This window comes from Medicago truncatula, chromosome 1 (genome assembly GCF_003473485.1).
Source record: "Medicago truncatula cultivar Jemalong A17 chromosome 1, MtrunA17r5.0-ANR, whole genome shotgun sequence".
NCBI classification, from domain to species: domain Eukaryota; kingdom Viridiplantae; phylum Streptophyta; class Magnoliopsida; order Fabales; family Fabaceae; genus Medicago; species Medicago truncatula.
In genome coordinates this window covers 4,872,293-4,887,786 of record NC_053042.1, presented here as the reverse complement: position 1 = coordinate 4,887,786, position 15,494 = coordinate 4,872,293, and the positions used below count along the sequence as shown (strand labels likewise).

Sequence of the window (15,494 nt, the reverse complement as noted above, 5' to 3'; positions counted from 1 at the left end):
ATAGTCTTTTTTTTTTTTTTTTGGATAAAATTTAGGTTTGTCTCTATTGTTCTCTATTGTTTTTGTGGGAAGAGAGAAAAATGTTATTCGGACAAATGATCTTATTTTTTATTTTTATTGTTTTAATTTTTGCGTCAATATTTTTTTTTTTATATTTATGGTTTTATGAGATATTGTTACATAAAATGGTTGTTAAAACAACACACATTATATGGAAAATGTTAACGAGTACTCCTTCGATCATATTTATATATGTAAAAAATAATTTTTTAAATATATTGAATAATTAATGCATGTTAGAAAGAGAGTGTTCATATCGCTCCTCCCAGTAAAAAATAGAGAAACTATATAACCTTCTCAAGAAAAATTGTTATCGTTGAACGTTTCAATGGTTGAATATGTCAAAACACTTTGTGATGAGCTCTATTTATATTATTCTAATAAGACTCAAGATAGAAAGATATATAAGCATAAAATGATACTACTTTATTACAAGAAATATTTAGAAATACTAGTATCTAGTTTATGTAGCTAAAAAGTTCTAGAGGTATCAAGATGCTCCTAGTTATTATGACTTTATTTAGTAGTATACATGAATGTTCTTTATCATTCTCCCTGGGTTGGAAGAGACTCTTGCTCGAGTCAAGAATTTCTTCTTCATCCTCAAGACAACAATTGTAACCAACATTTGAGATAAGCTGAAATGAGCCATTTTTAAAAACATGTCTTCGACAACCATTTTGGGATCTTTTTGTTGTTGAGTCAAAAGTATTCCAAGGATAAAATTCGTACCATCATCTTACCAAGATGACTTAGGAACTAGATGAGGCATGTATAACATTTTTTCTTTATCATTGAATAGTTCCTTTGTGACTAAAAGTTCAAGTGGCTTGAATTCGTTTTTTACTTAATTGAATTCATTTATTGGTAGAGGTTAAGTCACAACGATCATATTGACAAGGTAGCCCGTGATGAATGTGACAAGCAAGTATCCATAGGAATAACATCACACCATAACTTTTCTTTATAATTTGTTCTGATGGAAAATCAAATAATGGAGTTAAGATACTTTTACCTTAGTATCCTTGTTGGACCATTGCAACTTGTATGGATATTGGTGCTTAATCACTGAGAACTTTAGCTTTTCTCCTATACAGTTTGATACAATGTTTTCACATCTTATATTATTGATAACATTACAAACCATGTCTTACGAAGTGCAACGAGTGTGAAGGATATTGTGTCTTAGCCATAGTTCTTCTTTGGTTGTTGTTGTTTACAACCTTCTTTAACCTCCAAAGATTCGCCATATTCAGCAGGAAGATATTATTCGTCGTATATTGGTTTGTCATTCTCCTCTTTTTCAAACACTTCATGAATGTCATCGGGACCATACTCATCATCATATATTAGATATTTGTTTCCATCTTCTTTAAACACTTTAAGAAAGCCAACACCAACATATTCTTCATCATAAATTGGTTCTTCCATTGTCTCTTCTTCAAACGATTTATGTGTGTATTCTCTTTCTTCTTCAAAAATATTGTTTATCTCCCCATTAACGATAGTGATTACTTTGGTATTCAGACAATCTAAGACGATGTACCCATACCCTTGACAATGAAACATTTGAGTGTCTTTATATTTACCTCTTTGATTGTGTTATGTTGGGGTTTAAATGAGGAAATAGATTGATGGCTAGGTGGTTTGTGAGAATCAATATGATATCTGGTAGAGGAAAGAGGTTGGTATGAAGATTTTTTTTTTTTTTTTTATAATTTTAATTGAGTAAAATTGTCCTGATAAAATTTAGTTTATAACGCATATGGTCTCACGTCTTGATCTTGATTTTCCCTTCAGATTTATGTTTCCTTTTAAGATTTTTTCATCAAATTAAAGCGTGTTTCCTGAGCTTGAGTGCGACGATCTTTACTTTATGATCCTCAGGTATCTCTTTGTACTATAATATGCGTTCAACGGTCTGAAGCCAGTCAACAAACTCATCTGGTTGCATTTTTCCTTCGAAATCTGAAATGCCTACCTTGATATCATTGATTCTAAACTTTTGTCATCGTGAATGACTGTTTCTAGTTGATGAAGAGTCACTACTAGAGCCACCATCTTCGAATCTCATATGTTGTACTTCCAAAAGGGCTTGCTGGGCAGTGACATTCTATTGTATTGTTGAATTTGTCGCCTAATTTCTTTCATCTTTATCTCTTGCAAAATTCTTTCATTTTGTTTTCGAGGTGACATTTTGATGACGATGGTTCAACAAACTATTTGGCAAAGATCACGGTGGTTGTCGTGGTTTTTGTTGGTGGAGAAATATTAATAACCAAAGGTTTTCTTCGCTTCCCAAACAAAATGATGATGTTAGCTTCGTGAACAAAATGGACGCAAATTGAAAAGTTCCATAATGTTCTTTATCGTTTTCTATCATTCTCCATCATTCTTTATCATCTCTCTTTTCCCTTCTATGGAGCATCACTTTAGAACACTAACAATAATTGTCTTGAAAATTGATTTTCAGGTGTGACGCCATCGGTGGTGGAGAAAATTGGTCTCAAGAGCTTAGGTGGAATTATATTATTTGTATAGTTTGGTCCCTAACAGAGATAATACAAGGTGGATATTAATTCCATACAAAATTATATTAGCTCAATTTGATCCTTTTGTACCAACCATGAGCAGTAAAAAGGCACGTCATAGACATTACTGTTATGATCATCAACAATTTGAAAAGCATAATATTCAACAAATAATTTTACCTTGAAATAAAAACCCTCAAAGAAGTGTCTATTGTGATTCTCGTATGTCTTTACAACATAATCGTGTGATTTTAATCCTCACATCTACCACCAGAGATAAAGCTATGTGATCTTGAAGAGCTCACAGTCTAACTCACACCATGTTTAGAAGTAGATTAAAAAAAATCATGACATACAAGCAATCGTAATGTTTGAACTTCCCATGTAAATATGTACATTTAATGGAATTATAGAAATTTTAAAATCTTTTAGGTACCAAAATGTCAACTTATGTATTTGTAAATATGAATCAGTTTGTCCTTTTCTTAAATCTACCACATGGTCAATTCGAACATGCCACTTCAAGTCCAACAATCTTGTTATGTTTTGCAACAAACTACATCCCGTTATTGTCCCTCCTTGAGCAGAAGAAATAGTTTTAGCCACTAGCCGAGAATCATATGAAACTCCACCTTATGAAAACCATTGCGATCAAATCAACTTCGACCCCTCAACACCCTCCACCCCCATCGTATGCACCATCCATGTTCAAATAAATCTGACCCCTACTAGAGACAACCACTAAATCTTCTCTAACATAGTCATGGCTCTGTATGTTCGACAAAGTTTGAATGAGAACCATATAATTGAACTAACCTGCGGCTACTAATCTCCAAACATGAGTTCCCTAGCATGGAATCACAAATTTATCAACATGCGCCCACTTATTCATCCATGAACATGATGTATAGATATACTCCCTTTGTCCCTTAATGTAAACCCCCCTTTGTTTTTTTCACATTTCTTAAGAAAAGTTGTCGGTGTAATTATTGTGTGTTTTGTGTATTAATATTATCAAATTGTCTTTTGTTTGTATGTGTATTAAATTTGACTTTTCAAATTTCAAGACAAGTTAGTAGTATTAATTAAGAGTATGTTTAAGAACAAAATAATAAATACATCTAGTAATTTGGAAATGAGTTTACATTTAAGGACAAAAATAAAATCAAATGGGTGCTTAGATATAGTGACGGAGGGAGTATCTAAAATTCAAAGTTTATTGGTCATTACCGAAAATAAATTTATAAAAGGTAAATTCTAGGTAATTTGGAGTTTCATTGGATTATGATATCCTTAAAAAAAATTACCACTGTTGTCACCATTTACAAAAGATGAATGTTAAAGACAGTCTTTTTTTTAACACTCATTTTTTATTGGATGAAACTAATACATGACCTATCATTTTAAGCACTCCCTCCATTCCTTTTTTTTTTTTTTTTTTTATGTTTTAACTCTTGACACAAGTTTTAAGGAGTAATTAAAGTATATAAACATTTGTGTGTGTTTTACTTAAATGTCCTTATTTATCATTAAATTCACATGTGATAAACTAAATATCACAACTACCTTAATAGTTTATTGTGTTTTCCAACAAGGGTAAACTTGAGAAAACAATGATAAATTCACTAAAACATCAAAAGTTTTGGAATATAGTTGAAGTTCTAAAACATCAAAAGAAAAGGAATGGAGGGAGTATAAGTATAACTCATTTTCAAAGTGTGAGATCCACCACAATTTAAGCCAATAAAAAATAAGTGTTGGAGAGAATGTTAAAAAGAGAGTGTTAATGACTCAACTATTTAAAAACATGGTCAAACCATCTTAAAAGAGTACATACACCACCGCCAAGTACATATTTATAAGCTTAGCCATGACAAGAGTATAAATACAACACCTAGAGTTACTCACAATTATTTTAATGTCCAATTTGCTAGGTTTGAGATTGACTCATTGAATAATCGAACTCAATCTTCAAACTTCAAATTGACTTTTCACTTAATTTTCTAAAAAAGTTAGTTTGGTTCATTTTACGAGTTAAATGCAAATAATTCACAAATATCTCAACTTATTTATTCTCCAAATTCTTTTTTTTTTTTCGATCCACAAACACTTATCTTATTTCATTCATCAAAATAGTAGTAATATAAGATGAAATCAAATCAAAGACTTGGTGACGAGCATACAATTTTGACTCCCTTGCTAAGCTATGGGCGACATAATTTGCTTGTCTCCTTACATAATTTATCTTAAAGTTTGGAAAATGTTGTAACAAAGCTCTACAATTAGCCATGCTATTACCAAATTCAAATTGGTTATTAGAGCTATCAACAACGTCGTCGACAACTAGCTTACAATATAGTTCAATATGCACTTTTGATATACCTAAATGACCAAGCCAGAAAATGGCATCCCTTAATCCCGTTGATTTAGCTTCTTGCACCGAAGGAACACCATCATACCACTTTGTTAAAGCTATAATAAAATGTCATTGAGAATTACGAAGGCACAGTGGCGTTGCTAGGACCCAGGGTCAGGAGGTTCAAAATTTTAAACTTTAATTTATAATAAATATAATAATATATATCCAAAAAATTACATTGTATTCAATTTACAATGTACTCAAAAAACTTCATCCATTGTTTACAAATGTCCCCTACGCGGTGCTATCTTCTGAAATCGTTGAATAATCAACTCATCATCAATTTTGTCCGCCACATCTCTCTCAATATAAGTCACGAGACAATCATTCATCCAATCATCTCCCATTCGATTACGCAATCTAGACTTCACAATCTTCATAGCAGAAAAGGCTCGTTCAACGGTTGATGTGGCAACGGGCAAAATCATTGCTAACTTCAAAAGTCCATAGACTAAAAGATAATCAATATGTTTTTTGAGTGCAACCATTTTTTTTGAAAGATCACTTATTCCTTTCAAAGATGCAAATTCAACACTCCTACGCATTTCAAAGATGTAAGTCTCAAGTTGACTATCAATCAACTTCAATGAAGTTAGAGAAAATTCAATTGGATAAAACTTTGCAAATTCAATCAACTTTGCTTTGTCAAATTTAGAGAACGAGTTGTTTGGGCACAAACACTCCATACAAATGAGCAACCGACTATTTGTCTCATTAAAACGATTATTAAGTTCTCCAAGTTGCATGTCCACAACCGTATAAAATAATTCAATGCGGTAAATGATTCCCTATTGTGATAGATTCAGCATTACCTCCACGTTTTGACTTTCCACGGAAGAATATATCATCCATGCTTGGAATGTTAATGTCATGCTTATTGCAAAATAAAATTACCTCCTCCAATAAAGGTTCCCATCCATCATCTCTTAGAGCTTGTAATCGCTCCTTTATGATGCTAACTAGGTTCATAGCATTGACGATGTCTTGATCTTTCCTTTGCAATGCTTGTGACAATTCATTTGAAAAACCTAAGATCTTTTTCATCAAATGCAATGTGAGTGCAAAATCAAAAGTATTCATGAGAATTAAAAGACTTTTTGCTTCACCTCTTCCATCTTTAATTGATACATCATCTCTCAACATTTCAAGAACATCAGTTATAGAACTATACATCAATATCAAGTTCACCAAAGTTGCAAAGTGAGAACTCCAACGAGTATCAACAGAACGCTTCATATTAGGTTCTTGGTTCAAACCTCTTCCACTAACAATTTCCCCATTTTCCAATGCTTCCTTAACACAGATTCTTTGTCTCTCACGAAGCATGTCAGTTCGTTTGCAAGATCCCCCAGCAACATTTGTTAAAGTGGATATTACACTAAAAAGAGAGTTAACTTGAAGGTGATCTCTAGCAATAGCAATCAATGCAAGTTGTAATTGATGAGCAAAACAGTGTACATAAAATGCACACAGATTTTCCCTTAAGATCAAAGTTTTAAGACCAGAAAATTGTCCTTGCATGTTGCTAGCCCCATCGTAGCCTTGTCCACGAATTCTTGAAGTAGTTAGACTATGCTTACAAAACAATTCATCTATGGCCATTTTTAAAGACATGGATGTTGTTGTTGTAACATGAACAATGCCCAAAAATCGCTCAACAATACATCCATATTTGTTAACATAGCGCAAAACAATAGCCATTTGCTCCTTATTAGACACATCTCTTGATTCATCAACAAGAATATCAAACAATTCATCTCCAAGATCCTCAATAATAGCTTTAGTGGTTTCGAGAGAGATGGCACTAACAAATTCCTTTTGAATAGACGGACAAGTCATTTTATCATTTTCAGGAGCATTTTCTAATACAACTCGCTTCACTTTGTTTTTTCTCTTAGCAAACCATCTAAGCAATTCAAGGAAGTTTCCTTGATTAGAAGATTCTATTTTTTCATCATGACCACGAAAGGGCAATCCTTGCTTCAATACAAGTCGAATACAATCAAGTGAGGTCGTCAACCGCCTTCGGTTCAAGTTACGAGTTGTTTGAGAATGCTTAGACATCAAACCTTCAATATGTTGATCTTGTTTCATCAAATCTCCACATTTCTTCCAAGCAATATTGTGACCACCTCGCCATCTTCCCTTCTCAAGTTTGATATAGTATTCCGCTTTCTCTTAGCAATTGCCATGGCATGAAAAAAACGCGAATTCGTGCCACCATCTTTCAACCAATATACTTTTGCTCTCTGCTTCCAGAACGCTTCTTCTTGTGACAAAAGAATTCCCATTCTCTTCTGAACTTCCTCGTACTTTACAGAATGGAAATGAACCGTGCTGCTCCTAAGCATCTCCAACTCCTCCCGACATTCGTCAATAGCCATCTTATATTTCTCCTGACATTCCCAAATTCTCTTGAAGCGTCATTGGTTTGTTACTTTGATGAATTGCATTACACACGACAACAAACTTCCCAAATAATATTTTCATGTCTTCAATTACAAGACCATTTATAAAAAATTGTTTGTCTTTAAATACAAGACCATCTACATATTTTTAAATGTATTTGTTATTTTGTTTTTACTATACTTCTTATTAATACTCCATCCGGTCCTTTTTATAAGAAACAAAAGTGAGATTTTTTTTGGTCCATTTTACGAGAAACTTTGACCAATTTTTAAGTGTGCTTGAAACTAAATTTCATTTGTGCCCTTATTTATTATGAGAAGGAATATTAAAAGTAAGTAAGTTGGTGGAATGAAAAGTAATTAATTTAAAGGTATTCATGGAAAACTATTTAAATGGAGAGGTGTATTAAATGAAGATAACTATTTTTAATGTATTTCCTTGGTCTTTGATTTATGTATTTTGTTTCTTATATAAAGGACCGGAGGGAGTATTGAATAATTAAAAAAATCGATGTCAAAATATAAACAACTACTCCCTTCGTCCCTATATATAACCCCCTTTTGCTTTTTTCACATTTCTTAAGAAAAGTTGTTAATGCAATTAATGTGTCTATTTTGTGTGTTAATATTACCAAATTATTCTTTGTTTGTATGTGTGTTAAATTTGACTTTTCATATTTCAAAATAAGTTAGCCGTATTAATTAGGAATATGTTTAGGAAAAAAAATAATAAATGCATCTAGTAATTTGAAAAGGGGTTTATATTTAGGGACAATTTTTTAGTCAAATGGATGGTTATATATAGGGACGGAGGAAGTAATTAATTGGTAAAGGAAATTAATCAATCATTTTGAAATATGAAAAATCAACATTGAATGCATTTATTTATGAATGACGGTTTAGTAATATTTACATATTTTTCAAATAAACTTATTACTCCAATAATTTTTTTTAATACCGTGATTTTTGTGAACCACTCTTATATTAAGGGTCAGAGAGAGTATGATTTTTCTTCAATTTAATCTTTATTATTTGAAAATATCATGTGGGGTTGTAAGGGAGTTGAAGGGATAATTAACATTGGACGAAGTACAACCACACAAGTGAATTGAACACCACAATTTAACTCAAAATCCTAAAACAATGAGTTTACAAGTCTTTCTTACCTATAAAATGTTCAACCTCCACTATTATAAACTTACACTTGCCACATCAATCTCTTTGTCTCCATCAATTCATTATGTGTCCCCTCAAGCAGAGACTTTTTTCATCACACAAAATGGAAGTTCCACCTGAACATTTTGTTAAAAAGACTTTCGATAAAAGAGTCGCTCGAACCCCAATACCATTGTTGGGTTACAGGGAGAGTCTGAGTATAACCCACATTAAATTAAGAACAATCACGCAAATGAGTTGGACACCACGATGTAACCAACAACTTAAAATATTAGATTTATGAATATTTCACCTATAAAATGTTCGACTTTAATTTTTCTAAGTAACATGAGAGTTATTTATCTCTAACACTTGTCACAACCTATGAAGCCAAGATACATGATACGATACAGATACGATACAACACCGATACATAATTTTTTTAAAATTCAAAATACGATACAGATGGGATACTTCAATAAAAAATTAAATTTAAACTACATATTAAAACTCAAAATACCAAATATGGACTAAAACTCAAAAGTAAAAAAAATTGGTGCAAAACCTAGACCAAACAAACATAGAAAAATGATAAGGCACAACAATGAAATTGCCTTCACACAACAATCAACAATAACATCGTTCTCAAACAAACAAAGACACATAAAACAGACGGCGGCAATAATAGAAATATAAATGTAAGTAATATTGATAATAAAGAAAGCGACAATTAGTTAATTACATATATAATACTCATAAATTGAAAACATCATTACTTAGTCAATTACATATATACTAAATATAATAGAAATATCAGGTAGTCCGCACATATCTGTTTTCCACCTCCTATCGTTCGTATCCCAGATATATCGAAAAGTATTGGATAATTGTTTTTTTTTAAAATAAAATTTAATTTTCGGATACTCTTTTGATACGAATTGGAAAGTATGGGTAAATATCAGTGCAATATACGTAAGAAATACGGTACATCATCCATTTTGAAGTATCCGAACTTCCATAGGTCACAGCATATTATTCAAAGAGAAAACCAACCAAGGAAGCATCCAAGTTAGTAACATCTTCCTAATTAAGATATAGCAGCCTTTTGGATTTAATTTTTAAAGCAAGGTCGATGATGATTGCGCTGCTTCAGACCCTTCTTCGCATGCTTCCATCTTTTTAAATTAGAGAGCTTATAATGGTACACTTCGCAGTCACGTAATCACTGAAAAAAATATATGTAGAACTTTATTGGCAATTTTAATGTAAACTGAGTTGTTTTGTACTATGTATGTTCTCATTAGATTCTCTAATCGGCTGTTAATTAGTATTCTAATATCAATTGGAGGAATTAATTGTAGGATTATATTCAGGAGAAGTCTGGTCTTCTTGAAAAAGTGGGGTTTGGCTTTTGATAACTTTATGTAAAGAAAATTAAAAAGTTTATGCAGAAATTTAATTAAATAAATTTAATGCCACTAAAGTACACGGATGCGTGGGGATAAAAGTTAGCAGCAACTCCCCATGTGTGCGTATAGCTCTGTTGTTAAAGATATTGTATATTATAGATAGGTGTGGATGTTGGAATTTTGCACACATCATTAATTTATTTTAAGAGATAAATTTTTAATCATTGGAATATTTAACAACAACCATTCTAACACTCTTTTTAAGATGTATATCTAATCGGTTAAAATTCATGTGTGTTTCACCACTATATGTGATATCTGGTGTCAAAATGTAAAATTTATGTGAATTTCGTTCAATAAAAAAGTAAATGTCAAATAGGGAGTGTTAAAGACTTGTGAGAGTTGTTAAAACTACTCTTAAAAATATGAGTTTTCTTTACCTCGATGATGCAATTTTAGTTAAGGTATTCTCGATTCTTTAAACCTGGTATTTCTAAATTTGGAGACTCAATTTGGTTCTTGATAATAATAAAAATGATCTCTAATCAGATAGGTAAGCTGGAGCAACTTAGTCCCTATTTGAAACTCAGCAGGAAAGTATACAATTAGATTTATGATAGTAATTAAAAGTTTGATCCTTGGAAATTATTAAAAATAAATGACTATTTTTTTTTTTATCAATCATCATTTTTGTTCTTTTTATTCTTTTGCATTCAAAAACAATTTTTATTTTGTCAAAAATAAAATAAAATTATGTAGTTCATAAAATGAGTGGTTGAACCGGCCGAAATGGATCATCTCTATTTTTAACTCTTTCATATACCCCCTTCAATTTGCTCTTCTTGTTGAATTTGATTGTGACACTAAATGTGCGACAAAGTCATTGATTTTGGTCATCTATCTCAAATTAATAGTGTAGTTTAATTACAAATGATTTTGTGAAGATTTAATTTGAACCGACCGATACCAACAATGACTAAAATCAATAAATGTGTGTATTTCTTAGTGCATGTAATTTGGATCCTTTCTTTTTCACTCTCTCTCTCATTTGCTTTCTTTCTTTTGAATGTTGTTACAAACTACCGTATGTTAAAGGAACCAGAATCCATTAGGATCCTCTCTTGCATGTTGGCCTCTACGACAAAGAAAAAAGAATATTTAATATATAAATTGATCTAAATACCCTTCGATTATTGCAAATTGACATGCTAATCGAATATGTGGTCCATCTAGTTGATCTCACATTAAGGCAATCATACCAAGACTAATTTGTATAAAATTTAGGTCTCTTGTGGACTAATTTGTATAAAATTTAGGTCTCTTGTGGACTAATTTGCCAATTATTAGCTAATACACAATTGAAATTACCTATAAAATTATCTACGTTAAGATAACCTAAATTTCATATGAAATTACTCCATAGTGAATTGTTATTGACAATATACCAACTTGCAATGTAACGTGTCTAATTAATGCGTCACATCATAATCTTATCAACTTACAATGTAACATGTCCAATTAATACGTCACATCATAATCTTAAATAATACTAGAAGTTAACGAAATAATCAATTTGATTGATATTTTATAGTTCAAGGGTACGTTTACCAATTGAAAAAAATAGGGAAGATTTTGACTAATTTTACAATTTAGATGATCAATTTTCTTGTTCATAGGAAATTTGACGGTGCGAGGATAAAGAAAATAAGTAAATCAAGAATGTGATGAAAAATAGAGGAAAAAAAAATAGAGATAAATTAAGGATTTGGAGAGAGATACTCTATAACAATATCTAAATTGATATGGGTCTAAATGAGCATGGTAAAACCTGCATTATGGATATGGATACATATAATTATCCACTAAAACAGGGGCGGTTTTACCACCCAGCTAGCCTGGGCACACGCTTGGGCTCTGTCCCGGATCTCGCAGGAGACCCATAGGTGCCACTGCAGTCCTCAACGTACCTATAATTATCATATTATCCATAATATATCATATATTACATTGTGTTGTAGTGGATAGGTGCGCTACCTGACCTTGTTATGGTGTGGGTTTGATCCGTGGTAACTCTCCTTTTTTATTTTCTATTGTATTAAAAATATTTTTATTCAAAAATAGAGGTCATGTAGGGATTTGAACCACGGTTCTCCATGTTAATATACCAATTCACAATTTTGCTATTATTTTAAAACTGTTTAATATATATTATGAAAATATTTTACCTAGGCCTTGCAAAATTTCTGGCTCCGCCGGTGCACTAAAATGTGCAGATATGATTATGAGTAACTTAGTAGTTAATATCCATCCCGTCCAAAAAAAAATGTGATGTATACTTTTTACAAACATTTTGGAGGATAAATGACCTGTAAGTTTATCAAATTATTATTTTGATGTTTGATTATAATATTTACTTATTTAAAATGTTTATAGTTTTAAGAAGTTAGTATTTTTGTTTATAATTTTTACAATTCAACTTGAAGAACTTTGAATACTCTTCTAATTGTATTAAAATAGTATGATATTTTGTTTATTTATCGATTTATTTTTGTTAAAATGTGAGTAACGAGTAGTAGGAGTATGAGTACTTAGTTATCTAGAGAGTATAGACACAATTGTTAAGGTTAGTATCCACACATGTATGAATCTGAATCCTTATATTTTTCTATGTTGTGACAAATATTTTAGCACCATAGTTAGACTCTACCCATTGTCGTTCCTAAGGAACAATGAAGGGTGCTCTAAGGTGACAACTAGGGTATCCATGGAAGAATGGTGGGTAATTTACCCCAACCAATACACATTAGTCACATAAGCACATTTTTAAGTGGTATCCATGAACTATCTTGACCCTATCAATAAATTGTTCATTTTTACCCACCATTCTTCATAGGTAATCTAAAAAAAACCGTGCTCCAATCAAAATACACAACTAAATTAACATACTGTTATTTGAGTGTTCTCACATAGAGCCGGTGCCAGATCTTGAGATCAAGTGATTTTTATGAAATATATATTAAATGGTTTCAAGTATTATCAATAATTAATAGCTGATCAAGTGGTATAAAAAGAAGATGGCTGGGTGTTGAACCAATGACTTAGAGCAATTTATAGTACCCCTTTCCACTACAGCAAATCAATTCTAGTTGTTAATATACTTCTAATATGGTATATAAGGAAACTTTGGAGGATACCACGACACCTGCCTGCCCTCAAAGAGATTCGCCCCTGCATAGAGCAATGCTAACATCGTCATCTCTAAAATTCTATTTTCAACCTACGTTTCTATAAGTGAAATTCACGTGAGTTTCATTGTTTTTAAAATGGACTTGCAAATGACAAAACTCAGACACATTTCATCCAACAAAAGAACGAGAGCTAAAAAATAATATCTGAATGAGTGTTGTTGATGTTCTTTTATTTTGTTTTAAATTTAAAGAGTCTAGCGACGAAACTCGCACATCTTAAATGATAAGAAATGTAAGATTGTGAATTCTAACTCATGTCAAACACATCAAAAATGTTTCTCTATTGTTAATTGAGAATCAAATTGAAGACCTCGAGGAGGAGTACATTCCAGGTCTCAAATGAATACTATCAAACCAACCCAAATAGATTAATATTTTTAAAAGAAAAGAAAGAATAAGAGGTGCAGGATACAAAGACTTCTTCCACGGGTGTTCAATTCATATTGTTCATTGGTTCAACTAGTTAGGTGTACGTGTGCTTACCAAATATCTCCACTAATCACACGCTTCAAATCACAACTTTACCCTCAATTCTAGGAAATATATTTAATCATTTTCAGCAGGGATATTTATAAGCAATTTTATAATGTATTATTATTTTATTTGACTCTATATGTGTCTCATTCTTGATATGATTATGCCTGTCAAGAAAATAACCCGTTGATTTAGGGAAATTTTATTTAATTTAATTTAATTTTGAGGAGCTACTAGTATCAATATGTAGTATTTCCAGCAAGATCACAACAAGGTCACATGTTGACTAGAGTATCATTTTGGTTTGACTGGATTGGCTGAATAGACAAGGCTTCACAGACTACAGCTGGAAAACGTAGGCAGGACAAGAAGGTAAAATTCATGATTAGATTCCATTATTATTCTTTCTGTTTCTCACTCACTCTCTTCTAAAGTTACAAATACAAAATAGAAAATTTAAATTAAAACAAAGCTTTCTGCTTCAGGATTATTACTACTTAAATTAATGCTCTTTGTTAAAGTTGAGATCCAAGCTATACTACTCTGCACTGCCACCACACACTACACTCCTATGCTTCACAAGTTTGAATGGTTTATTTTACAAAGAAAAAACATGAAGATCTAACTCACCTTTGAAAAATAAAATAATTTAACACGCAAAATTGTTTTCAAAAGATCTAGTTCAATGATTCATTTTTTTATTTGTTTAAAAGTCAAATTTGTTTTTGATAAATAAAAACTTTAAATATCCTGTAGTTACGACTCAATTGATAAAATATTGTTAAAACATTTGATATGTTAGGAGGTATGTTGAAATCCGCAATAACTCATTTTTTAGTATTTGGTATTCGAATTTTATCGTTGAAGAAGGGTGAAATTTTTATTAATTAAAGTGACATTGTTTTATATCAAAGGATGAGAACTAAGCAAAATTTTGCTCAATTAGTCAAATCAGAGATAGGTTTCACAACCAATCTAGATTGCATAAGTCTCCGTGAACTTAATTCAGTTGGTAGAGACAATGTATAATATATGTAAGGTTTGAGGTTCAAACCTCGACCAAAAAAAATAAAATTGCATAGATTACTCTGATAGATTTATTGAGTCACAAATACGGTGGCTTTAAAATTAAACAAATCTAAAAAAATATTTTTAAAATGATTACTTCAATTAACAAATCAAATATAAAAAGAAAATTCATATTTTTTTTACTTATCTTCATCAAATAGGTCTAAGGATTAATTTTCTCAGTCATCATTTGATTTTTGACATTTAACTCTTAGAAGAAAGATTTGGTGGGGTATAGTGTTTGGAAACCATGATGAACAGTATCTGAGTGAGGGTTGATGAAGGATGATGGAGGTTAGTTGTATACAATTGAGAATTCTAAAAAAGAAATGAATAAGGTTAGTTGGCACTGAGTAAAATGAGTGTGTAACAGCAAAGAAAGAGAGATTGAAAGAAGGAAAAAAAAAAGGTTATGTTACTTAGAACAGTTGGCAAATGTGTCAGTAAAAACATTAAAAAAATGAATAAAAATACTAAAGATGTTTTTTAATTATGAAAGAATACTAAAGGGAACAAGCTTGGCCTTCAAGAGAAGAACCTCTCAATTTGAGAGAATTCAATCAAAGATAAAAATGCACACGCCCCTGATGAAAAAGGTGAAAACTTAATTAAATTATTGATTAACAAAATGATTAATTAACTAACCTGAATAATTATTACAGTTGGTAATAAGTAGTAGTAACAATAAAATGTGTGAAATTTGGGGAGACAACTATCAGGTT

The 15,494-nt window shown here is 31.3% G+C and overlaps 1 protein-coding gene across 1 annotated transcript; it reads right to left on the bottom strand.

The window, feature by feature from the left end:
• Positions 1-5,231: 5,231 nt before the first annotated feature.
• Positions 5,232-7,104, bottom strand: LOC112420274 (zinc finger MYM-type protein 1-like). Its single transcript, XM_024779054.2, has 2 exons — positions 5,905-7,104; positions 5,232-5,798 (listed from the first exon to the last, which is right to left on the bottom strand). Exons 1-2 carry the CDS (start codon positions 7,102-7,104, stop codon positions 5,232-5,234), a joined length of 1,767 nt encoding a protein of 588 aa, XP_024634822.2.
• Between the last annotated feature and the right edge of the window lie 8,390 nt (positions 7,105-15,494).